The sequence below is a fragment of the Lissotriton helveticus genome, chromosome 2_1, assembly GCF_964261635.1.
Source record: "Lissotriton helveticus chromosome 2_1, aLisHel1.1, whole genome shotgun sequence".
Taxonomy (NCBI): Eukaryota; Metazoa; Chordata; class Amphibia; order Caudata; family Salamandridae; genus Lissotriton; species Lissotriton helveticus.
In genome coordinates, this window is record NC_136059.1 from 568,483,411 (window position 1) to 568,510,140 (window position 26,730).

The window sequence follows — 26,730 nt, forward strand, 5'->3', positions numbered from 1 at the left end:
TAAATGTAAATGTAAATGTAAATGTAGTACACTTGTAAAGCGCACAGCTGCCCCAGCAACGGGGCGTCCCGGCGCTGTATAACTCTGGGGAACCCGTCCTGGCTTTCCCTGTGGGATGGTCCCTTGCTGGGAGTCCCCAAGGTGGAGCCAGGCATCCCCGGAATTGGTGGGGCCGTTGTGGAGATTAGGCAAGCTAATGCCCAGAGTTGCCGAGTGGAACCCCTGATTAGAGTAAGCACCGAAGCGAGAATTATCGAGTCCGCTGACCAAGGTCCACAACCCTGCCGCGTCGGGAATTGAACCCTGGTCCCGGGCTGACTTCTGCTCTCAGGCCTGCTGCCTCTAACCAGTGAGCCACACTACTCCTTTTCCAGGAGGGATCCTCAAATCCGCCCAGTCGTATTCTCCACTTGGCCCTTCAGAAAAAGGAGTCGGTGTCTCTTACCTGAATGGTCTTGGCCCGGTCGTTGCCTGAGTCGATGTTGGGCTACACTGGTTTGGCTCCATATTGGAGTTGGGTATGATGATGGGATTGGCACCACCCAGGGGTGAGGGCGGCACATGAACGGTGTCACTGGAATGGAATGGAAGATCGCCAGGTTGCAGCCAGAGCCAATCCGAGAATGGATCCAAAGGGCTCAACTGAACCCGAAAACGAAGCCGCCAGTGGGAATTTAGGGCCATATGTATGAAGGCCAAATGGGTTTGCAAACGCCGAAATTCGTGGATTTTCGGCGTTTGCAAACCCATTTTCCCAAAATGGTATGTATTAAACAATTTGGGTGCAAAATAAGGAATCGCAAAATTTGCCATTCCTTATTTTGCGATTGCATTTAAGGAATCGCATATTTTGTGATTCCTTAAAAGCAATGTATCAATGAAAAGAACAATTCCAAAATGCCCTTAAGGAATCGCAAATTACCACCAACTTCTAGTTGGTGGTAAGTTGCGAATTCTCTTAAAAAAGCATTTTTTTAACAATCCAAAGGTGCCGTGTGACGCTCATACAAGCCCTTAGGACATGTATGTGCGCCATATGCGCACACATGTCATTTTCAGGGGTGCAGCAGGGTGTTCTTGAGACACCCCTGCACCCTTGAAGTTATTCTCAATTTGCGATTAGCAAATTGCGAATCGCAAATTGAGAATCATTTCACATTCATTCCTATGGTCCTCCTGGCCCATAGAAATGAATGGGAAATTATTCCTGAATTGCGATTAGCAATTTGCTAATCGCAATTAAGGAATCTTAAGAAATCGCAAAAAAAAAGCGATTTTCTACATACATACCATTTTGCGATTTCTAAATAGCGATTCCTTAAAATTCGCTATTAGGAAATCGCAAAAGGGTATGTTGATACATATGGCCCTTAGTTAGGGCACCTGCCAACCCCATGGTGTACCCAAAGATGAGATGCAAGGCCTTGAACAATTCTTTAAGCTGGGGTGGGGGTCGCTCCAGTTTTGGCAAACTCTGGGAGGCGCAGAATAGACCCAGACTCAGGCTACACAGCCTGACATTTGGAAGTGATGCCTAGAATTGTGCCTCATTTTTGATACTTCGCAAAATGATTTGGACCAGAGTGGTGAAGACGAAGTATGCTTCGCCTTCTTGGATTCTCAAAAATTAGCTCAAATATGATACTTGCCTATTTTTTTTTAGTCTTCCTATAGGATTTTGATACAAACAATTTGTGAATATAGACTAAAAATTATTGTGACACATTTTAGTACGTACCATTCTCTCAGTAAACAGGAACAGGAAAGTTACATGAAAATAAAAACATTTTCCCCTGCTTTCCATCTGGATAATTGTATGTTTGCAATACAAATACATTACAGTATGATGTTCTGTGCCACCATTCATTACTTGTAACTTTCCACCAGAAGGAAAGTAACAATTTCGAAATATATTTAATTAATTTTACTTTACACAACATTTTCTTGCAAGGCTGTAGAGGAAGCGTGCATAAATATAACAATACGAGAACATTTGCACTTCTGCCAAAGCACACTAATTCACAATATTTTTCAAAGAAAGAAACACATGCATGTTTTGGTTATGCACTTTTTGTAGTCTAATATTAACCAGAAAATAATGTTGTATGCATTTCTAGTTTAATTAGCTTTTTCACTTGATCCAAACCCTTATTAACACTGTAGTATGAAAACAAGCTTATGAAGTTAGTAATATGGGGTAAGAATGTTTGTGCACATTTGTTTTGTGGCATTTGGCTGTGGTGGTGATGCGTTCTGTTGTTTTTTGTGCGTCTATGTTTTTTTGCGGCTTTATTGCAATGTTATTGTGCTGTGCATTACTGCAGCTGTCATGGTGCATTCAGTTTTGACTGTTTTGTCATGATGTGCTCTGTTATGTTTTAATTGTGTTGTTGTGTTGCTCTCTAAATGTTATTTTGCTGTGTTCTGTTGTTTACATTTTTGTGAAAAGCAACCATTTACCATTGTCTACGACAGTAAAATATTACTGCTCCAACTCTTCAATCACTTAAGACTACGGTCAACCCGAAACTGTGTCCTCAACTGTGTCTTAACTTAGAACCCCCAGTAGTCACTTTATGTGATACGGTCCCAGGCGTATCCACAGTTCAATTCTACATGTTTTATTAAATACCGGCCCTCACAATGTCAGGGTCACAAGACCAGGAGCACAAGTTACTTACCTTCGGTAACGAAATATCTGTAAGAAACAGTAGTTAGTATTAGATTCCTTACCTTAGAATACCCCCAGGCGTCAGACTGGATCCGGAAACTTTTGCATAGCAGTACACTGGCGCGTCGGTAGGCGTCGTCTGGGGCACCACGTCCGTCGTCGGCGTAATTGGCGCCGGGATGACGCGCTGGAGTACTTAGACGTCGCCCTCGCGCGCTGACGTCAGTTCTTATACACAGCTTTTCCGCGCCAGAAAACGCAGAGGAATGATAAAAACCAACACTGGTGCCATAAAAACTAGGGCCCTGAAAGGGATGTCCTTAACCCTAGATATCGGTTCGCAGAACGGGGAGGATGGGTGGGGCGGTAAGGAATCTAATACTAACTACTGTTTCTTACAGATATATCGTTACCGAAGGTAAGTAACTTATGCATCTGAAAGAAACAGGTTAGTATTAGATTCCTTACCTTGGAATAGATACCCCAGCAATACCAACCGCGGTGGTGGGTCTGCAAACCTATGATCACACCAGAAAGTCCTGGAGAACGGAACGGCCGAAAAAGCCATCTCTCCGGACTTGGCTGTCCAGGCAGTAGTGTCTTGCGAACGTGTGCAGCGAGGCCCAAGTAGCTACCAGACAGATGTCCTGCAATGGGACTCCCCCGCCCATGGCAGTAGTAGCCGCCGTGGCCCGAGTGGAATGGGCACAAAGACCCTTTCGAGCCAAAGACTAACAAGCCTTGATGCACAGCACGACCCACCGAGAGATGGTCCGTTTGTGCACCGCCCGTCCCTTCTTAGCACCCACGTAACCAACAAAGAGTTGGTCATCCACCCGGAACTGGCGTGTGCGATCCAAGTAGAAAGAGAGCGCACGTTTTGGGTCCAGACGGTGGAGCCTCTCTTCCTCTTTCGAGGGATCCGGAGGCGGAAAGAAGGTGGGCAAGGTGATGGACTGCCCGATGTGGAAGGCTATGACTACCTTGGGCAGGAAAGAAGGTCGCGTCCGCAACACAACTTTGTCCGGATGGACTGAAAGGAAAGGAGGCTTAGAGGAAAGGGCCTGGAGCTCACTCACTCTCCTGGAAGACGTGATGGCAACCAGGAAAGCGGTCTTCAGAGTAAGTAGGCGAAGAGGACAGTTATGAAGTAGCTCAAAGGGAGCGCACATCAGAAAGGTAAGAACAAGGTTCAAGTCCCACTGAGACATCACGAAAGGGACTGGAGGAAACATATGGGTGATGCCCATTAAGAACCTATTTACAATGGGGGACTTGAACAACGAGGGCTGATCAGGTAGCCTTAAGAAGGCGGAAATGGCCGAGAGGTAGCCCTTCAGAGTGCCCAGAGCAGAGCCCTGCTGGGCAAGAGAAAGAAGAAAGAGGAGAAACTCTGAAAGAGGGGCAGATAGGGGATCCACAGCCTTTGCTGTGCACCATGCCACAAACTTGTTCCACCTGCAGGCGTATACCGATTTTGTGGAGGGACGCCTGGCTGCCAGAATGCCATTACAGACTTCAGGAGGCAAGTCAAATGGCCTCAACTGCCGCCGCTCAATCTCTACGCATGTAAGTGGAGACTGGATAGGTTTGGGTGGAGGACCGTCCCCTGCTGCTGCGACAGAAGGTCCTCCTGCAGAGGCAGACGAATCAGGGGATCGACAGACTGGCTGAGTAGCTCGGGATACCAGAACCTCCGTGCCAAGTCCAGAGCCACAAGGATGACATGGGCCCAGTCGCGCCTGATCTTCTTCAGCACTCTAGGCAGAAGTGGTATAGGCGGAAAGGCGTACAATAGACCGCAACTCCACTCGCGACAAAAAGCGTCTCCGAGCGAGTGCCGCCTTGGAAATTCCAACGCGCAGACCCCACCCCGCCCTGTTTGTTGCAGTACCACATGGCGATGGTGTTGTCCGTGAACACCTGCACTACACTCCCCTGGACAGAGGGGAGGAATGTCTTCAGTGCAAGTCGGATTTCCCGCAGCTCCAGAAGGTTGATATGGAGCTGGGACTCCACCGGAGACCAGAGGCCTCTGATCTCTGCCTCTCCCATGTGGCCTCCCCAGCCCTGGAGGGACGCGTCCGTCACAACTACGTGCTCCGGTTGGGGTAGGGAGAGGGATCTGCCGCTGACCCAATCGCGGTCCATGAGCCACCACTGCAACTGTCTTGCAGTGCCCTCCGAGATCAAGACATGGCCGGACAAGTTGCCCTGATGCTGGGCCCACTGAAACTTCAGGTCCCACTGCAGAGCCCGCATCCGCCACCTGGCGTGATGCACCAGAAGGATGCAGGAGGCCATCAGCCCCAGAAGCCGCAGCGTCAATCTGACCGAGACCCGGGTTAAAGGCTGAAAGATCGGAATCAGAGCCTGAATATCCCGAACCCGCTGTTCGGGAGGATAACCCGAAACTGCACCGAGTCTAGAACCGCTCAGATGAAGAGGAGCTTCTGAGAGAGGCACAGGTGTGACTTCGGCACATTAATGGAGAACCCCAGCAGGTGCAGGAGGTTGGCCATAGTCTGGAGGTGGCTGACGACTGTCTGGGGCGAGCCCGCCTTCAACAACCAGTCGTCTAGGTAGGGGAAGATTGAAACCCCTAACCTGCGCAGATGAGCTACGACAACCGCCATCACTTTCGTGAACACCCGTGGGGCGCTGGTAAGGCCGAAGGGGAGCACGGTAAACTGAAAGTGCTCGTGACCTACTGTGAACCGCAAGTAGCGCCAGTGGGCCGGCAGGACGGGGATGTGGAAATAAGCGTCCTGCAAGTCCAACGCTACCATTCAGTCTCCTGGGTCCAGGGCAGCTAAGACCTGAGCCAGTGTCAGCATCTTGAACCTCTCCTTCCGGAGGAAGCTGTTGACGTTCCGCAGGTCCAAGATAGCGCGTGGGAACCAGAAAGTAGTGGGAGTAACAACCACACCCTACTTCTGGCCCAGGAACGCGCTCGATGGCCCCCTTGGCCAAGAGGGCCACAACTTCCTCTCCCAGAAGATTCAAGTGCTCCCCCGACACGCAGTGATACTGCGGTGGCATGGCTGGAGGAGTCGCCTCAAAGGGGAGGGAGTAGCCCATTCGGATGATTTGCAGCACCCACCTGTCCAAGGTGATGTAGCGCCAGTGGAGGAGGTGATTGCAAACCCTGCCCCCCACTGGCGTCTCATGAGCCTGAAAGCTCGGACTAGGAGGGCTTTGAGGCGGATGCTGCGGGGGTGGATGTGAACTGGCCGCACCGTTGTCCCCGGGCACCGCCACGGCGGTTACCACATCCGCCACCTCGCTGGATGGTAGTCTTCGGCCCGTGGCTGGCAGGACGTGTGGGGGCGCCCCTTCCTTGGCCACGAAAGGGACGAAAGGCAGCAGATTTCTGGCGGGGGGGGGGTGACTGGCCCAAGGACTTCACCGTAGCCCTGGAGTCCTTAAAGCGCTCAAGCGCACTGTCTGCCTTGTCGCCAAAGAGGCGACGGCCATCAAACGGCATGTCCATAAGGGTGTTTTGGACATCAACCGAAAAGTTGGTGGACCTCAGCCAGGCGTGGCGACGAATTGCCACCGTCGTTGCCATCGCTCTACCTAGCGAGTCCGTGGTATCCAGTCCACGTTTGATGGAGTACCGTGCCGCATCTCGACCCTCCGCAAGGGCTTGGGCAAGTTTAGTCCGGGCCTCCTCCGGACATTGTGGCAGCACGTCCGCGGCCGTGTCCCACAGAGAGTGGGTATAACGGCCCAAGAGGCACGCGGTATTAACTGACCGCAATCCCAAACTCAGGGAGGAGAACATCTTTTTGCCATATTTCTCGTACCTCTTGGATTCCCGATCGGGGGGAGCCGTAGAGAATACGGTCTGGGAGTTGGAGGCCTGGATGACCAGGCTCTCGGGGGTGTGGTGGGTGGACAGGAAGGAAGGGTGGACAGGAAGGAAGGGTCGCCCGGAGCGGGCGGTGGCGTCTGGCCACGTTCCTATCTACAGGAGGACCTGTAGCGGGCCTGGACCAGGTGCCCAGAAGAACGTCAGACAAGGCCTCATTAAACGGCAACAGAGGCTCCGAAGAGCTTGCCTACCGTTTAAGGACCTCAGTGAGGTTAGTCCTCACGGCCGCGTCAACACCACTCTATAGGCTGCCCCCTCCTCCGTAGCCACGGTAGGAGGAGAGACAAAGACACTGTCTGCCAGAGGGTCCTCAGACCCCTCCCAATCCGCCTCGCCACCCATCTCCTGGTATTCAGGGTCAAAAGATGGGGCCGGTTCATAGAAGTAAAAATCTCCCATCGGCGTCGAAAGCGGCGTCGAACGACGCCGTTCCGACGTCGGAACCGGACCGAGGGAGGGACTGGGGACGGCGTCGGCCGAGGTCGGCGGCGGGGGCCACACCCTAGGAGCCGCCGAGGTCATAATGTCGACCGGCGACGACCGGATCCGGGCCTGGATCCAGTGCAGTCCTGCGGCGTCCGGACCGAAGTCGCCGATGGCGCCGAGGCCGAAGCACCCGACGGCGCCGGGGCTGAAGCACCCGGCCCGCTTGGGCTCCCAGCCGGGGCCGCGGGGCCCGAAGGCACCGCGGAACCCGACGTAGGAGTGAGCGACCTCATGGCCGAGTGGAAGGCGTTAATCTCCTCCGGCGTCGCGTGCTGCCCATGGACCGGTGGGTATGGAGCAGGACGCGACGCCTGCGGCTCCGACGGAGCCGCGTGGGCGGTGTCACCCGAACCCCCAGCCGCGTCACGCGAGCGTCGGGGGGAGTCGGAAGAGCGATGTCGCCTTTTCGACTTCTTATGCCTCTTACCTGAGGACTTGGAGCTCGAAGGGGAGTGGTGTCGATCCTCCGAGCCATGATGACTCCGGCCCCGCGACCGGTCCCTCGACTTCCTACTAGACCGGGACCTCGAACGGAGTGGGGCCGACTGCCGGAGCATGAGGCGCTTGCGGGACCGCTCCCGCCTAGCCTTCGACGTCAAGGCCCGGTAGTCGGGGCATGACTTGTCATCGTGGTCGGGCCCCAGGCAATGAAGACACCAGCGATGGTGGTCGGTAACCGACATCAGTCGGTTGCAGTCGACGCAGGGGTTTAAACCCGGGCATCCCTACCGGCACCGTCGGAGTCTCTCTACTTCGAAAAAGATGATCAAAAAGATCAAAAAGTTTTGTAAAAAAATGACTAAATGGTATCACTGTTCCCGGATCGGCGCTTGCTGACGTGGAAAAAAATAGGAACTGATTTTAGCGCGCGATGGCGGCGTCTAAGTACTCCGGCGACGTCATCCCGGCACCAATGACGCCGATGACGGACTCGGAGCCGCAGATGACGCGTACCGACGCGCTAGGGTACTGCTACGCAAAAGTTTCCGGATCCAGTCTGACGCCTGGGGGTATTCTAAGGTAAGGAATCTATTACTAACCTGTTTCTTTTAGATCTGTGCATTTCAGTCCCTGGAAAACTGTGACAGGATATACCATCCTTAGTGCTTTTTTATAGGTTGAAGGAGCTCTGAGAGAATTGTTCATATATTGTGGAAACCTACCTTGCTCATTGCATACTTCCAGCTAACAGAAATGTCTTCACCTAATAGTGTCTTAATCCACTGAATTGGATTGGTGTAAATTCTGCCACTGTTGATCCTGATTCTCCCATCCAACAAAAGAGTAGCTTTGTGGCTGGAGTCCTAAAAAAGGAAAATCATGAGAAGGACTAAGCAAACTTTATATATATCCAATACATTGGTGTACAACATTGTGGGTATTAGTGAAGGGGGTGATGGCACACTATGAGGAATAACCACAATCCATGTTAAGGTGAATCACAAAAGTCATTAAATGAACCTGTGTCCCTTGGTAGCTATGGCACAGATCAGGCACAGATCAGACAGGCTCATCTTAGATGCAATATGTAAAATAGTTATGCAGGACCAAAACAGTACGAATGTCAAAACACAACACAAGAGAACTCCCAAAACCAATTTAGAAACATAGATTACATTTTAATAAATAAAATGACACTAAAATGACAAAAATCCAATAAGAGGAACCAGAGATAACAATTTTTAAAGTTGAAGGTGTAAAATAGTACCAAGAAGTGTCACACGCCAACCAAGGTCATCTGGATGCGTTTGAACATTACTTAGGCACAAATAAAGGCTGATCAAAGTGTGGGTCAGATAGAGAAACCAGGTTTGGCACAGTCAGAAGTTTTTCCTTCTGACTTAGTCTTTATAATGCAAGTCCAAAATTCTCAGCGGTGAAGGCAGCAGGTTTTGGCCACAGAGGGCTCCATGTCGTTGGATAGCCGCCGGTCTATGTGAAACTGTTCACTTTTGGCAGGAAAACTCCAAGTAAGGTCCCTCGCCGGCTGGATACTTTTGGCACCATTGTCCAGTAAATATTTCTATGTTCCGACATAGTCACTTTTTTTTAGATCGGAATATTCCAGGAGAGCATGACTGCAGTCTGAAGCCGAAGAGAGCTTCATGAGTCTAGACAACTTCTCTGCAAGATACAGCTCATTCGGATTTGCTGCTGCAGAAAGGCTCAGTGAGAGAGCAACCTGGATCTTCAGCCTAGCAGCAACACTCCTTCGTTGGATCGTGTGGCAGACAGGTACCCAGTCCTCCAGAAGTCTTTGAAGAAAACCTTTTTATGTTCTTGGTTTCAGAATATGTTAAGAGAAGTACATTTCGACACAGCTAAAGGACCCAGGACCTTGGGAACAGCACTTGGAGTCAATACTCACTCCAGCTGAGGCCAGCAGAAGGGTTATGGGTAGGTTCAGTTGGAACTGGTCATCTGGGCAGTTACAGGAAAGGCCTCTTGAGGCTTGTTGTGTTCCTATAGCTGAAATAGGTCAGTCTTATGACTCTTGGATTCCACTTCTTTATTCTGGATATCCGAGGGAGATCAGGTCCAGTCTTTAGGGCTCTTCAGTTGACTTCTCTAGTGAACTGGGCTTTTAATACATATTTAAAAAGAGTCCAAGGATAAAATTCGGAGGTTTTTACTAACCAGAGATAACATTATTATTATTATTATTCTTATTATTATTATTATTATTATTAATGGAACATTTTATTAGCATTTATTAAGTTAATCATCAGAACCAGAAACCAAGGTTTACAAACAATTAATTCAATTTGCATGATTCCTGATGTACAACTCTTGTATCAGAGCACTGAACCACACCATACAGCCAAAAAACCCTTCCCCTTAACCACAGATGTTTCCTAGACTGAATGAGTCCCAAAGTGCATATCTCATCGTCCAACGACTAGGACCTCCTTGGCAAGCCTCTAGTTTGATCCTCTGACATTAAACCCATGTTTCCAAACCTTACAATGTTTTTTAGGACACCCTCTGGCAATGTATATAGGTCGCTCTAGACTCAGACAACAGTCCAAGCCCTTTTGCCACCTCTCCAGTGACGAGGCCTCTGTGGCCTTCCAGGCTACAGCAATATCCAGCTTAGCTACGACTAAGTGGAGCCACAGAAGGGCCCTTTTGTATCTGTTGCTATCCAAATGGCGTGTGATGTGTAGTAGCGTGAATTTAGGATATCAAGGAAGGCTCCAACCCAGCACCACACCCAAACAGGTAAGAACCACTTCCCAGAACGAGACTAGTTTTTCACATGTTCCAGATAGTGTGTACGAAATTTCCCCATTGTGTAGTGCACTGTAGGCAAAATGGTGAAGCACTCGCCCACATTTTGTAGTTTGTCCCTAGTGAAATAAGCCTGATGCAGATATTTCAGAGTTGTATAGTGCGGGACCGGATTGTAATGGTAACCTTCCTCAGGTACCCCAGAGCCTTCCCCAGTCATACTTTGTGAGAGAACCTGGGTCTCCAGCCCATATATGCTGAAAGTGATCAAATGAGTCTGCAGTGATAAACACAAGGCATTTATATATAAGGGGGATTTTGTGGTCCTTCTGCTCTTCTAGTAACACTTTAGCTTCTAGGGAGCTGTGGTCCAGGAAATTGCCCAGATCAGAGATATTGGATGTAAGTGCAAGCCTAATGTGCCAAAAGTTATTACATTGGCCATGGTGGAGGTCGTATTCTTCTTGCAAGTCGATAATTGATTTAAGTGTGGTTTCAGTCAAAAGATCCTACAGTTTAGAGATACCAATGAGATCCCATAGTCTAAAGCCTTGCAACTTCGACAACTGTTGAAGCCATCTTCCATTTACCAGAGGTGTCTCCTGTGTCAGGCACGAAGTACATCCTAGGACAATAAGGGCTTCACTCCTAGTCTTAAATGCCACCCACAGGGCCAAAGGGAGGGTAAGTAAAGGCAGTCCCAGTATAGTCAAATGGAAATCGGTGTCTCTAGTATCGCCCACCCATCAGATGCATAGGTGGGGTCATCAATCCCTCAAATCCACCAATCACTAAGGAATTGTGAGGTCCTGTAATTTAGGGCTAGATGTAGGTAATAGCAAATTACCGAATGGTAAATACCGAATTTTACCGATTCGGTATTTACTAATCGGTAATTGCTATGTAGGAAATATAAATCAGTAAAAATACCGATTCGGTAAGATTCGGTAATTACCGATTCGGTAATTACCGATTCGGTAATTACCGGTAATTACCGGTAATTACCGAATCAGTATTTGCTATTGATTCCTATGGGCCGTGAAGCCCATAGGATTCAATAGCAAATACCAATTCGGTAATTACCGAATCGGTAAAATTACCGATTTTACAAGGGGGACAGGGTGTCACTTTGACACCCTGTTGCACCCCTGTTTCTGGCTTGTGTGCCATGTGGCACACAGACATGCCCTTAGGGCATGTCTGTGTGCCACATGGCACAGGTGTACATGCACAGATGTGCATGTACACTGGAATTCGTTATTTACCATGTAATAGTATTACATGGTAAATAACGAATCGGTAATGGCCTGTGGCACTGTTTTCAGTGCCACCTACATCTGTATTTACCGATTCGGTAAATTTACCGATTCGGTATTTTACAGAATCGGTAAATTTACTGATTCTGTAAATTAAGCCTACCTACATGTCAAATCCCAAATACTGGTCGGTAACGGCCGAAATCGGCCGTTACCGACCGGTAATTGGCGGCCTACATCGGGCCATTAGTTAGTGCGATCCTAGGAGGCCAATTGCTCCATAGTAATCCCTGCAGGAGTGCTGAGGCGAGTGAAAAAAAGTTTTAACAATGAGTTACAGGAAATTTTAAAGCTGGTATAGCAGGCGTGGCAAGCCTATCATTTTAAAAACTGATGATCGCCCCATAAAAGATGGGAGGAGCTTAGACCAGAACCTAAAGTCTTTAGACAGCCGATGTAGATGTGGCTGTAAATTCTGACTGTCGTAAGCACCTGCATATCACTCACCCAGGCCATCGAGGGAGGGAGAGCAATGACCGGGTATAAGGATGATTTCACTGTGCTAATTCTGAGCCCAGAGAAGCTCCAAAATATTTGTAATACCTGAATGAGTGGTGGCTTTGACCACTGAGTCTCATCCTGGAAAATGAAAACATAATCTGCATACAGTACTATTCTGTTCGTTACATTCGGTAACCAATTGAACCCCTTCAACAGAGCTCCATCCTCACCCATTCCACCAAGGGTTCAATAGCAAGGCGGAAGAGTAGAGGCGATCATGGTCAGTCTTTCGTGTCCCTCATTGTATTTGGAATTTGTGTGATACATATTGCCCTACCCTAATCTTTGCCGTCATGGCTGCAATCTGACATAACTGATGTAACAGGGGCCAAAGTCCATTGTCACAAATAATGGAAACAGATACACCCACCTCACTGTGCCGAAGGTCTTGTGAAAATCAACCAAACGTAGCGCCTTAGTGCAGGGTAGTCTCTCAGACAAGGTCCAAAGCGTTCTTGACTCACCAAATATTGTACCCAGTGGCTTGTTTGTGCATGAAGCCCGACTGGTCCAAGTAGACCAGGGAGATCACCACTTTTAGTGGGTGGTTCACCAGGCCCATAGCCCAAATTTTGACTTCCATGTAAAGTAAGGAGGGATATAGAGTGGTATGAGGAACATTTAGCAGTGGGTTAGCCCAGCTTAGGGATAACCACAATATCGGACATGCAGATCCAGAGGGACTACTCCCCCATGGAGTGTGTCCTGGAAAATGGCCATCGGTAGTGTCTTCAGCCTTGACAATGATGCTTTGTAGACTCCACTGGGAATTTGTTTGAGCCTGGGGTTTGACTGGATTGTAGTTCTGTCAAGACTTCTTGCAGTTCCTCAACAGTAATGCTTCTTTCAAAGAGTATTCTCTCATCCAAGCTTAACCTCTTGGTAGGGAGGTAGGCCATAAAATCGGTTAGCGTGGACTGAGTGGGTGTGGGAGGCAATGTATGGAGATCTGCACAGTACTGTGCAAATCTAAGGGCTATAAGGAGCTCAAGGCTGACTTTATTGTCTTCCTCATCAAGAACATATTGAATGAGGGTCTCATGCGGTGGTATTTGAGCAAAGCCAATATAGAGCTTTATTGACTTTATCCCCCCACTGATATATATGACTTGGGTGGTGAGCCACACCATCTGTGCTTCTTTAACAAGGTCTGTTGGAGAACTTTTTTTATTGTGTGTAGTGAAACCCCAAGGAAAGATGGTTAAGGAAACGCCCAATAGTGTGATTCTAAATCTAGAATGTTTCTCAAGATTAGTAATTTCTTGATGCGTATTCTGCTTTTTGCCTGCCTGGTAGCTAATGATCTCTCAAAATAACCTTCAATGCCTCCCAAAACGGTCTTGGTGAGTCAACTGACCCTTTGACAATAGCAAAATATCCACCAGTGGCCTTGAGTGTGATAACTTTAAACCCAAGGTCCGCAACCATCCATGCACTAAGACTCCAACTAGTCCCACTTTGTCAGAGTCATCTTATTAGTTCCACCAGGGAATGGTCGAACAGACCCCTAGCTGGTATGTGAACTCCCACCACTCAGAGTGCTTCAGATCTGGGCAAGAATAAATAATCCAATGTGCCCCAGAGAAGATGGTGAAGCACCTTTCTGTTATGTGAAAAAATGGCCATGCATCAATCAGAGAATAGAGATAGTGTAATGTAATGTCAAAGAAAGCCTAAAGGGAGAAATCCTTTCAGGACGAGAACCATCACTCACTGTTAGGTGGCATGCTTCCTCATATGGATTCCCTCCTCACACCAAGGTGTGGGCTACAACTCCCGAGGGGAGGAGCTGAGGTGTTTTCTCAAGATGAGGGGTGAAGAGAGGTGGGGATTCCGGCCGGTGGCAGAGATTTAGCCATGGCGAAATCTTCACCTCCGGGCCGGAAGTCCCACCTCCGGGCCAGAAGTCCCACCTACTAGCTGGAATCTCCACCTCCAAGCCGGAATCTCCGGCCCGAGTGCGGACGTAAAGTCAGTAGTCGTAAATTCATTCAGTGAATACCAAAAGTAGTAAGTGCATTCTGTGAATACCAAAAGTAGTAAGTTTAGGATTTTGTCTTAAGTTAATTCTGTGAATAGGGTCCCAAGTGTCCCCCCTGCCCAGCCTCAGGATTGATACCTGGGCTGGTCCAGGAGAATCAAATGCACCCCACCTTTGGGTGGCAACCTCGAAACCAACCAGAGTCCACGGAGCACCATAAGGAGTTGCAGTTTGGGAGGACACACCCCTGTCGGCTCTTTCATAGCCAAGGTGGCATTCCCAAGTTACACCAGAAGAGGGGCCTATGCAGGGAGGTAAAGGTGGTACATATCCGTTTAGCAGAGCTCACGGTGAACTGAAAGATAATAGGGTCTCGGACAGTGCCTCTTCTGTCACCAATTCCGTCAGTGCAGCCCCCAAGTACAGGCCAGCTCCAGGTTGACCTGGCAGGGTTTGACACTTCAAGTTGGGATCTCTGAAGTCCCCAAAGGCCTCAATCTTAACCACTGTTTGGACTAAGAGCCCTCCATTCTGCCAAGATCACCAGTGTGCCGCCAAAACCATTCACTCTAGAACAGTGTCTTCTGCCTAACTATTCAGTGTCTTTTTCTGATCCACTCTGTTAGGCCGATGAGACACCTCCCGCCTCCATGAGGTAATCATGGCAGGGGTAGGTTACGTCATTGGGATACCCACCTCAAGTCTCAACGACTGGTGGTCTGGCCAAGTCAGGCATCAGTCTACACTCCGGGGTGGCGCAGGCAAAACTTGCAAAGGGTAATGATGAATAGCGTCCCTGAGCCTCCACCAAGCTCTCGAACACTGATTTCCAGTGGGCTCCCTCAGGGGACGAGGGGAGCTCCTGCTCACCCCATGATTTTCAGGGACCTGCGGCTCGGTCTTGACCAGCAGCAACAGCACAGGCTAATCTCCAGCCCTCGCCACGCGATTGAGGGAGAACCTGGCCCAGAGTGCGTTCCTGTAGCCTAGGTTGCTGGTGAGTAGGGCTGTGGTGGCAGACCTTCAAGTGTTGCCGGGGAGTAATTTGAAGATTGTATTGATCATCTTGAATTTATGTGGAATGAGGAGACGGGCTGTGTTCACTTGGCCAGACATAATGAGCTGGTTGTCAATTACTATTCCACGGCTGTTTGCGTTTGTTGCCCTGCCTTCTAAGAGTGAGGTGTCTTTGTGGAAAGTTACCACTTCTGTCTAGTCTGTGTTGAGCTTGAGGCATTTGGTTTTCATCCATCTGGTAACTTCGGGCATGCAGGGGAAGAAATTAGTCGGGGGTTTGACCTCTTGTAGGAGAGGGAGACCTTGAGCTGGGTGTCATTGGAATTTGTTCTGTACTGTCTTGCAATCTTGTACCCGGAACAAGGGAGTCAGCCTTACTTCTATCAGGAAGAGGATGTATGGTGGGTGGTCATGTAGCAGATCCCAAATGTCATTGGTGTGTTTGATGAGAGAGCAACTGTTGAGGAGTATACAGAACAGGGAGGGGTGAGGTGTAGGTGGGACTAGGTATGTGGTCATGTGTGCTGAGTGTTTTGGGTGTCTGAGGTGCAGGCGCGGAGTGAGGTGAGTGCGAGAGGGTGCTTGTGAAATGGCAGTTGGTGCAGAAGAATGCACCTTCAGTGTTGGACAGCGAGACGCTGCAACAGCGTTGGGATAGGCAGCTGGGGTCAGAGAGCAGAGGGTCATAGAAGAGTAGCGATGACGGAAGTGAATGTTGTAGGAAGCTGGCTTTTTATGTTATATTGTCAGTATAAGGGCACACCATTCAAAAAGTGGATTACAGGGCTTACCTTATTAATCCCAAATGCTCTATTTGTGATAGTGTGGTCAAGCAGCTTAGGCTTATCAGAGGGGAGTATAGAGCAGTTGTTATACACAAATAGTCAATAAGTACAAGTTACTACTTGTGTAACGATATATCTGAAAGAGACATTAGTTAGTGATAGATTCCTTACCTTAGAATATCCCCAGGCATCAGACTGGATCCGGAAAATTTTGCACAGCGATACCCCTGCGCGCCGGCAGGCGTCGTCCGCGTCCGTCGTCGCCGTTGTTAGCGCCGGAATGACGTAGTCGGAGTACTTAGACGCCGCCCATGCGCGCTGACGTCAGTTCTGATACACAGCTTTTCCGCGCCAGATACACAGAGCCATGATAGAACCAACACTGGTGCCATGAAACTAGGGCCCTGAAAGGGGATGACCGTAACCCTAGATATCGGTTCGCAGAACGGGGAGGATGGGTGGGTCGGTAAGGAATCTATCACTAACTAATGTCTCTTACAGATATATCGTTACACAAGTAGTAACTTGTGCATCTGAAAGAGACACGTTAGTGATAGATTCCTTACCTTAGAATAGATACCCCAGCAATACCAACCCCGGTGGTGGGTCTGCGAACCAATAATCACACCAGAAAGTCCTGGAGGATGGAACGGCCAAAAAAACCATCCCTCCGGACTTGGCTGTCCAGGCAGTTGTGTTGTGCAAACGTGTGCAGCGAGGCTCACGTAGCTGCCTGGCAAATGTCCTGCAAGGGCACTCCTCGGCCCAGGGCAGTGGTAGTCGCTGTGGCCCGTGTGGAATGAGCCCGCAATCCAACAGAGGGCTCCTTCTTAGCCAAGGAGTAGCATGCCTGGATACACAAGATGATCCACCGAGAGATGGTCCTCTTGTGCACCGCTTTTCCCTTCTTAGCGCCCACGTAACCAACAAAGAGTTGGTCATCCACCCGGAACCGGCGTGTGCGATCCAGATAGTAAGAGAGCGCACGTTTTGGGTCCAGACGGTGGAGCCTCCCTTCCTCTTTCGAGGAATGCGGAGGCGGAAAGAAGGTGGGCAAGGTAATGGGCTGCCCGATGTGGAAGGCCGTGACAACCTTGGGCAGGAAAGAGGGTCTCGTTCGTAACACAACCTTGTCCGGATGGACAGAGAGGAAGGAGGTATAGAAGAAAGAGCCTGGAGCTCACTCACTCTCCTGGCAGAGGTGATGGCAACCAGGAAAGCAGCCTTCAAAGTAAGAAGACGGAGAGGACAGTTATGGAGCGGCTCAAAGGGAGCACACATTAGGTAAGTAAGTACAAGATTCAAGTCCCACTGGGGCATCACGAAAGGAACAGGAGGGAACATGTGTGTGATGCCCTTTAAAAACCTATTTACAATGGGGGACTTGAACAAGGAAGGCTGATCAGGTAGCCTTAAGAAGGCGGAAAGGGCAGAAAGGTACCCCTTGATAGTGCCCAGAGCAGAGCCCTGCTGGGCAAGAGAAAGAAGAAAGAGGAGAACCTCAGAAAGGGGTGCAGAGAGTGGGTCCACAGCCTTTGCTGTGCACGATGCCACAAATCTGTTCCACCTGCAGGCGTATACCGACTTTGTGGAGGGACGCCTGGCTGCCAGAATGACATTACAGACTTCAAGAGGCAAGTCAAATGGCCTCAACTGTCGCCGCTCAATCTCCAAGCTTGTAGGTTGAGGCTGGACAGGTTCGGGTGGAGAACCGTCCCCTGCTGCTGCGACAGAAGGTCCTCCCGAAGAGGCAGACGAATCGGGGGATCGACTGACATGCTGAGTAGCTCGGGATAGCAGTATCTTCGTGCCCAGTCCGGAGCCACAAGGATAACCTGGGCCGGTCGCGCCTGATCTTCTTCAGCACTCTGGGCAGAAGTGGTATAGGCGGAAAGGCGTACAATAGACCGCAACTCCACTCGTGACGAAAAGCGTCTCTGAGCGAGTGCCGCCTTGGAAATTCCAACGTGCAGAACTGATGACATTGCGCGTTCTCTTCTGTGGCGAATAGATCTAACCAAGGCTCTCCCCACTGCTGAAAGAGACCTTGCGCCACGTCCGAGTTCAGACGCCATTCGTGATCCATCATGCACCGACGGCTGAGTTCGTCCGCCCTGGCATTCAGAGAACCTGCCAGGTGTTGAACCACCAGGGTCACGCCCTGATGTTCCAGCCACTGCCAGAGGCGTAAAGCCTCCTGGCATAGGGTCCATGACCCCACCCCGCCCTGTTTGTTGCAGTACCACATGGCGGTGGAGTTGTCCGTGAACACCTGCACTACACTCCCCCGGACAGAGGGGAGGAATGCCTTCAGTGCTAGTCGGATCGCCCGCAGCTCCAGAAGGTTGATATGGAGCCGGGACTCCGCCGGAGACCAGAGGCCTCTGCTCTCCGCCTCTCCCATGTGGCCTCCCCAGCCCTGGAGGGACGCGTCCGTCACAACCACGTGCTCCGGGTGGGGTAGGGAGAGGGATCTGCCACTGACCCAATCGCGGTCCGTGAGCCACCACTGCAACTGTTTTGCAGTGCCCTCTGAAATCAAGACATGATCGGACAAGTTGCCCTGATGCTGGGCCCACTGAAACTTCAGGTCCCACTGCAGAGCCCGCATCCGCCACCGGGCCTGATGCACCAGAAGGATGCAGGAGGCCATCAGCCCCAGAAGCCGCAACGTCAACCTGACCGCGACTCGGGATAAAGGCTGAAAGATTGGAATCAGAGCCTGAATATCCCAAGCCCGCTGTTCGGGAGGATAAACCCGAAACTGCGCCGCGTCTAGAACCGCTCCGATGAAGAGGAGCTTCTGAGAGGGACACAGGTGCGACTTCGGCACGTTGATGGAGAACCCCAGCAAGTGCAGGAGGTCGGCCGTAGTCTGGAGATGGCTGACGACTGTCTGGGGGGAGCCCCCCTTCAACAACCAGTCGTCGAGGTAGGGGAAGACTGATACCCCTAACCTGCGCAGATGAGCTGCGACCACCGCCATCACTTTTGTGAACACCCGTGGGGTGCTGGTAAGGCCGAAGGGGAGCGCGGTAAACTGAAAGTGCTCGTGGCCTACCGTGAACTGCAGGTAACGCCCGTGGGCCGGCTGGACGGGGATGTGAAAATAAGCGTCCTGCAAGGGCAGCTAAGACCTGAGCCAAAGTCAGCATCTTGAACTTCTCCTTCCGGAGGAAGCCGTTGACGTTCCGTAGGTCCAAGATAGGGCGTAGGCTCCCTTTGCCCTTCTTAGGTACCAGAAAGTAGTGGGAGTAACAACCACACCCTACTTCTGGCCCAGGAACGTGCTCGATGGCCCCCTTGGCCAAGAGGGGCGTGACTTCCTCTTGCAGAAGTTGCAAGTGATCCCCCAACACGCGGTGGAATTGCGGTGGCATGGCTTGAGGGGTCGCCTCGAAGGGGAGAGAGTAGCCCCTTCGGACAATTTGCAGCACCCACCTGTCTGACGAGACTGTGCGCCAGTGGAAGAGGTGATGGCGAACCCTGCCCCCCACTGGCGTCACATGGGCCTTAAAACATGGACTAGGAAGGTTTTGAGGCAGGTGCTGCAGAGGGAGGTGTGGACTGGCCTCGCCGTTGTCCCCGACCGCTGCCACAGCGGTTTCCACGGCTGCCACCGCGCTGTTGAACATTCTGCGGTGCGTGGCTGGCAGCAGGTGTGGGGGCGCCCCTTAAGTGGCTACGAAAGGAGCGAAAGGCACCCGATTGCTGGCGTGCGGCCGAGAGGCCCAAGGACTTGGCCGTAGCCCTAGAATCCTTAAAACGCTCAAGCGCATGGTCTGCCTTGTCGCCAAAGAGGCGACGGCCATCGAACGGCATGTCCAGAAGAGTGGCCTGGACATCGGCCGAAAAGTTGGCGGACCTCAACCAGGCGTGGCGGCGAACCGCCACCGTCGTTGCCATAGCCCTGCCCAGTGAGTCCGTGGTATCCAGCCCACACCGGATGGAATATCGTGCTGCATCTCGGCCCTCCACAAGGGCTTGGCCGAGTTTAGCCCGGACCTCCTCCGGACATTGTGGCAGCACTTCCGCGACCGTGTCCCACAGGGTGTGGATGTAGCGGCCCAAGAGACATGCGGTATTGACAGAACGCAGCCCCAAACTCAGGGACGAGAACACTTTCTTCCCAAATTGTTTATATCTCTTGGATTCCCGATCGGGCGGAGCCGTCGGGAATGCGGTCTGGGAAGTGGAGGCCTGGATGACCAGGCTCTCGGGGGTGGGATGGGTGGACAAAAAGCAAGGGTCGCCCGGGGCCGGGCGGTAGCGTCTGGCCACGTTCCTATCCACAGGCGGACCTGTGGCGGGCTTGGACCAAGTGCCCACAAGAACGTCACACAAGGCCTCATTAAACGGCAGCAGAGGCTCATTGGAGCTTGCTTGCGGTTTAAGGACCTCAGTGAGGAGGTTAATCCTCACGACCGCGACGGGGAGCTCAAGGTTTAAGGCCTTGGCCGCCCTCGTCAATACTACACTGTAAGCAGTCCCCTCCTCCGTAGCCACGGTGGGAGGGGAGACAAATCCAGTGTCTGGCGAAGTGTCAATACCACTGGCCTCCCCAAGCTCATATGTCCAGTCCAGTGGAGACTGGCAGTCTCGTGCCAGAGGGTCTACAGACCCCTCCCAATCACCTTCATCACTCATCTCCTGCAGAGCAGGCTCATCAGACGGGGCCGTCTCGTCGAAATATAAATCTCCAAAGGCCGTCGGAAGCGGCACCCAGCGGCGCCGCTCCGGCTCCAGATCCGGACCGAAGGGAAGATTGGGGATGGCGTCCACAGTGGGCGCCGGGGGCGACACCCGCGGGGCCGTTGCCGGTGAGGTCGTGAGGTCGACCGGCGACGACCCGGATCCGGAAGCGGATCCAGTGAGGGCCTGCGGCGCCAGGACCGAAGTTGCCGGTGGCGCCGGGGCCGAAGCACCCGATGCCGTCGGAGCCGAAGCACCCGACCCGCTAGGCCCTCCAGCCGGGGCCATTGGGCCCAGAGGCGCCACGGGAACCGGCTGCGGAGGGAGGGACCTCATGGCCAAGAGGTACCGCTCGACCTCCGCTGGTGTCGCGTCATACCCAGGGACCCGAAGGTATGGGGCAGGCGGCGACGCCTGCGACTCCGTCGGAGCCGCATGGGTGGTGTCACCCGAACCCCCGGCCGCATCGTGTGAGCTTCGGGGTGGGTCGGAGGAACGATGACGTCTCTCCGACCTCTCGTGCCTCTTACCTGAGGACTTGGATCCCGACGACCGATGTCCACTCCCGGAGCTGCGAGGACTCCGACCCCGCGACCGGTCCCTCGACCTCTTGTGGGACCGGGACCTGGAGCGGCGCGGGGCCGACTGCCGGAGCTGGAGTCGCGCCTATCTTTAGACATCAGGGCCCGGCAGTCGGAGCAGGTGCGGTCGTCGTGGTCGAGGCCTAAGCACTTCAGGCACCGGCGATGGGGGTCGGTAACCGACATCAGTCGGTCGCACTTGGAACAGGGTTTGAACCCGGGCATCCCTACCGGCACCGTCGGAGTCGAAGACCCGAGTAGAGAAATGATCAAAAGATCAAAAAGTTTAGTCAAAAAATGACTAAGGGGTAGAGCTTCTCCGGATCTGCGCTAGCTGGCGCGGAAAAAAGAAGAACTGACGTTAGCGCGCATGGGCGGCGTCTAAGTACTCCGACGACGTCATTCCGGCGCTAACGACGCCGGACGCGGAGCCGCGGACGACGCCTGCCGGCGCGCAGGGGTATTGCTGTGCAAAATTTTCCAGATCCAGTCTGACGCCTGGGGATATTCTAAGGTAAGGAATCTATCACTAACGTGTCTCTTTCAGATATGATGCACACACTCAATAAGAAATCCAATACCAGTTTAGAAAAATGACATAGATTTTTGTATAATTTTAGACTCTAAGATCTTTAGAATACCTTTCGGAAATACTGATTTCACAAATAAATATCAAAAATACTTGAATTTGCTGCAATCTAGAAGCTAATAGGGACCTGAAAACAAATGTTGCAAGGAGGAACTTGGGGACAAGTCCAGGTGCGCTGAAAAGGGGGCTCAGGTCTTGAGGGCCCCTGGCTAAGGGGACGAAGTCAGGAGTCACCGTATCAGGCTGTGGAGCTCACGGGCAGAGGGTCTTGGTTGGCTGACCACTGGAGAACAAGGCTCTCACAGTTGTCAGTCGGTTGGTTCTGCAGAAAAGGAAAAAACAAGACAGCAGGGCTCCTCTAGTAGTGGATCTCATTGGTCCTGAAGTCCCTCATTGTACAGGAAAGTTTTCCATGGCAGTGATGTCTGGACTGGACATAAAAATGCCTTGGTTGGTGCAGGTGCTTGGGTACTCAGGGTTTTGGTACAGAGCGTTTCCTGGAGGTACTAGTGCCTCGAAATTTGGCAGAGATACAGGGCTGACCTCATATAGCCATGAAAACCTCCTCCAGAAGTGTTGCTCCCTCAGTGGGCCCGCTGGCCAACAACACTGTGAACCGGGCAGATGCCTACAAATGCAGGGAGATGGCTCCTCCCCCCCAAGGGAGATGATTGCTGGTTGCTGAAGTGCTTGGCTGTCCTCCAAGTGTTGGGGATGATGAACAGCCGCTGGACGAGTAAGGTTGTTTCAATTGTCGAGGAGCAAGCATGCCAGTCAGGGGTTGGCGCCAATTTTGTTGCAGGTCCTTAGTTCTCATGGGGTTGGCGCCTCTTCTATCCTCTTCAGTTTCCAGGAAGTCGAATCTGTATGTCTGGTGTCAGGGGGACTCCTGAATACTCAATTTCAGGGCATTTAGGGGAGTATATGGTAGTAGCTAATGGGCTAACTACCACTAGGGTGACTACATCCCCTATATTATTACTTCCTGTGGGGAGCGGGCATAACTGACCCAGAAATCTCTATTTTCACCGTAAAAAAGATGGTGGAACCTTTCTCTTGCTGTTCACTTCAGGTAGCCCACCTCACAGGTGTGACTAACCTGTCAGTGATACACGCCTCCTGAATAACTAATTTCCTGCTTGCTCTGGTGCCAAATGGGCAGGGTCAAGACTGATTTGCATATGGCTGGGTCCAAACTGGAATCGTGTGTTGAGTGAAAAACAATGGATTTAGGCCCAGATCTCTGTACTGAGGGTGAGTGTTTGACATTGTTCAGCATTCTGTCCATCATTTGCTCTTTTTGCATAAGTCACCCAAAGTGGGATGGGTATGACCAGACGTGGGTCCTGTGCTCGCAGCACCTCCGTAGCCAAGCTCATCTGGCTGATGAGGGGTGATACCCTGAAACCTGTCCCAGGATGCTTGTTTCCGGTCCAGGGAGGGGTCTGGCTTCGCAGTTCAGGCTGGACTGTTCCCATGGGGAACAGTGTCAAGACTGATTTGTATATGGCTGGGTTTAAACTGGAATGGCATGGGGAGCAGAAAAATTATGGATTTAGGCCCACATCTCTGTACTGGGTGAATGTTTGACATTGATCAGCATTCCGCCCCTCACTTTTTCTTTTTGGATTTGTCGCACCAAGTGGGGCGGTATGCCCAGATGTAGATCCTGTGCTTGCATCGCCACCGGAGTCAAGCTCACCTGACTTGATATGGGGTGACGCGTCAAAACTGGTCTTAGGCTGCTTGTTTCCAGTGAAGGACCTTGCCTGGCAGGTATGGCTGGACTGTTTCCATGGTGAGCAGGGTCAAGACTGATTTGCATATGGCTGGGTGCAAACTGGAATGGCATGGTAAGCAAAGCAAATCGGATTTAGGCCCAGATTTCTGTACTTTGGGTGAGTATTTATCACTGCCCAGCATTCTGTCCTTCACTTGTCCTGTTTGCATTTGTTGCCTTATGTGGGGATGGGTGGGAGGGGGGGAAGCTCACACGTGGGTCCCGTGCTCACCGCGCCTCCGGAGTCAAGCTATCCTGGCTGATGAGGGGTGATAACCTAAAACTGGTCCTAGGATGCTTGTTACCAATGCAGAGAGGACCTGGCCTGGCTGGTCAGGCTGGACTGTTTCCATGGTGAGCAGGGTCAAGACTGATTTGCATTTGGCTGAGTCCGCCTGGGGCTGGAAGCCTTCCCATTGGAAGTGCTGAACTCTGTGTTGCCACAAACATGGTGCAGCCTGTGTTGCCTACATGTAGGATAAACTCTGAAAACGTTTTGCATATAAATATTTTTCTGTTGTTTATGGAGGATGTATTTTTGTATGAAATTGTTGACCAGACTAATTTGTATGCTGAAGAGTATTTAAGGGACACTTAAGCCCCACTCTAGAGCTACCCGGTGGATAAGGTGAAGAAGTTCTGGGGTCAAGACGGATTTGCATATGACTGGGTCTGAACTATGGTGGTGAAGTGAGCTAACAATGATGGATTCAACCCAGATCTGAGACTAGGTGTGAGTGGCTGAGAAGTTTCTGTGCTCTGTCCATCATCTCTTTGTGTATGCTTTGTTCACCCTAAGTTGGCAGGGTATGTCCCTTGCTCACTTTGCCACTGGAGTCAAGCTAGCCAGGCTGATAAGGGGTGTTACCCAGAAACTGGTCCCAGGATGCTTGTTTCTGGTCCAGGAGAGATCTGGCTTGGCAGTTTGGGCTGGACTGTTCCCATGAGGAACAGGGTCAAGACTGATTTGCATATGACTGGTCTGAACTGGGGCGGCGAAGTGAGATAAAGAACGAAGATGGATTTAACCCAGATCTGTGACTGGGAGGGAGTGTCTGAAAATTGTTAGCTCTCCATCCATCATCTCCTTGTGTTTGCTAGATTGGAAGATTGCCACTTTCCTGATGACATTTCTCCTACACCCAAAAAAAACTTTACCTGTAGGAGATGTAGAATCTCTGTCCAAAGAGGCATGCAAAAGGAGAGTCGCATCTACTGTCCTGTGTGTCATTCTAATCTTGGGCTATGTGTGCCTGCATGTTTTAAATCATACCACACGTAAGTTAAGGTTTGGGAGTAACCATCTGAGTAAAAGTGAACTGACTGGGCTGTATCGTTTTATATCTTTTGTTCAGTATTGCGGCTGTTTGATGTATTTAGTTAGACCTGCTGTGTTTGTACTCAATCATCTCATTGGTTTGTGTTTTCTTGTTTGTTTAAAAAAATGTGTTAGCGGTGTGTGTGGACTTGCAATGTGAGTGGACTGGTGCTTGGCTGGTGGGGTGTGTGGACAGGCTCTTGGCTGACGATGTGTATAGACTGGTGCTTGGCTGGTGGTGTGTGTGGACTGGCGCTTAACTGGCGGTGTGTATGAACTGGCGCTTGGCTGGCGGTGTCTGCTGTCTAGCGCTTGGCAGGCAGTGTGTGTTGTCTGGTGCTTGTCTGGTGGTGTGTGTGGACAGCTGCTTGTCTGGAGATGTGTGTAGACTGGCATTTGGCTGGCGTTGTGCGTGGACTGGCGTATGGCTGGAGGAGTGTCTGGCTGGCAGTGTGGGTGGATTAGCGCTTGGCTGGCGGTGTGTGTAGATTGATACTTGGTTGGCAGTGGGCATGGACTGGTGCTTTGCTGGGGGTGTGCGTGGACTGGTGATGTGCAGGTGGCTGGTAGGCAGTAGGTGTATTGACTTGCTTGAGGTATTTCTGTCAGTTGTCTGATGTTTAGGTGCTTAGTGGTGTGATTGGTGTGATAGCCCTTTTGGTGTACGAGAATGATGGGCCCTTGAATGGTGCGGTTTGTAAATGTAAGTGTTGTATCATGGTGGGCCCGCAGATGGCAGTGTGAATGGCTTTCTGTGTGTAACACAGGAAAGGTGTGTGAATAGACTGTAAAGTGGTTGGTGCCATGCGCTGGCTTTACAGCTCACAAATTGTAAGTCAGCGGTTCGCTGATCTTATGTTGAAATTATTAACAATTACATTTGTGGATTTTATTTCACAAAGTCGATAGTGAATATAGCTTTTTTCATGAACTACTTTTACTCTCGTGCCAAATCCAATCCGTATTCCTGTTATTGACACGTAGTTTGATGTGCATTAATGTTTAGGTGTTTTTTGCTTTTTACGGTCAGGGCATACTACCTCTGTAGTGAATACCTTTCTTCTGCCCTCACATCTTTTTGAAAACTGGACACAAAGGGAATAATATGTGGTATGTTTTGTGTGAATCCCTTGCAAATTTGATTAATTGACAAAAACGTATTTTTTCCTCAAATTTCTGTGTGGGACAGTTCTGGGATGACTGAACCAGCACAAATTCCCTAGCACTCAGTCTTCCGCCAAGTCTCCCGATAAAAATGCTACCGCACTTGTTTGGGTGGGCCAAGTACCTGCGACAGAGAAGGGCAGAAGACATATTGCAGAGATATCAAAATTATCTATTACAAAGCAACCTGGTTTTTGGTCCCAGACTCGGCATTCATCTATGGAAACCTACCAAACCCAGACATTTTGGAAAACTAGACACCGTGGGGAGTCCAGGGAGGTGTGGGGCACACGGATCACACAATGGTTTACCAGTATCCCCTGTAATGCTCTAACTTAGCTAGAAAGTCAAATTTTCCTCACATTTCAGTGTGGGAAAGTTGGCGGATCACCGGAGCGGCAAATTTTTTTTAGCACCAAGGTCTCCCGTTAAAAATGCTACCTCACTTGTGTGGGCAGGTCAAGTACTTGCGACAGAGAAGGGCCAAAAACGAATTGTGGCGATAATGATAACTATGGTAGGTGTACTAATTAGCCCTTGGATCGGCAACCACATAGGGAAACCTATAAAACTCAGACCTGTCTGAAAAGTTAACATCAAGAGGAGTCCACCGAAGTGTTGCTTTTGTAGTTCCCCCAAGATTTTCCTACCCAGGAGACCCTGCCAAGGAGATATGTTAAATAGAAACACAAATTTTGCTTGTATTTCTGTGACGTAAACTACAGGAATGTTGCGGGATCC

General features: G+C 50.8%; 1 protein-coding gene across 5 annotated transcripts in view; it reads right to left on the bottom strand.

The window, feature by feature from the left end:
• ANKRD31 (ankyrin repeat domain 31) overlaps positions 1-26,730 on the bottom strand; it is a 2,265,957-nt gene that overhangs the window by 226,199 nt on the left and 2,013,028 nt on the right. For all 5 annotated transcript variants that reach the window (XM_078675241.1, XM_078675243.1, XM_078675240.1 and 2 more), the window contains one exon: positions 8,198-8,338. In XM_078675241.1, the coding sequence (XP_078531367.1) occupies positions 8,198-8,338 (141 nt within the window). The remainder of the gene's footprint in view (positions 1-8,197; positions 8,339-26,730) is intronic.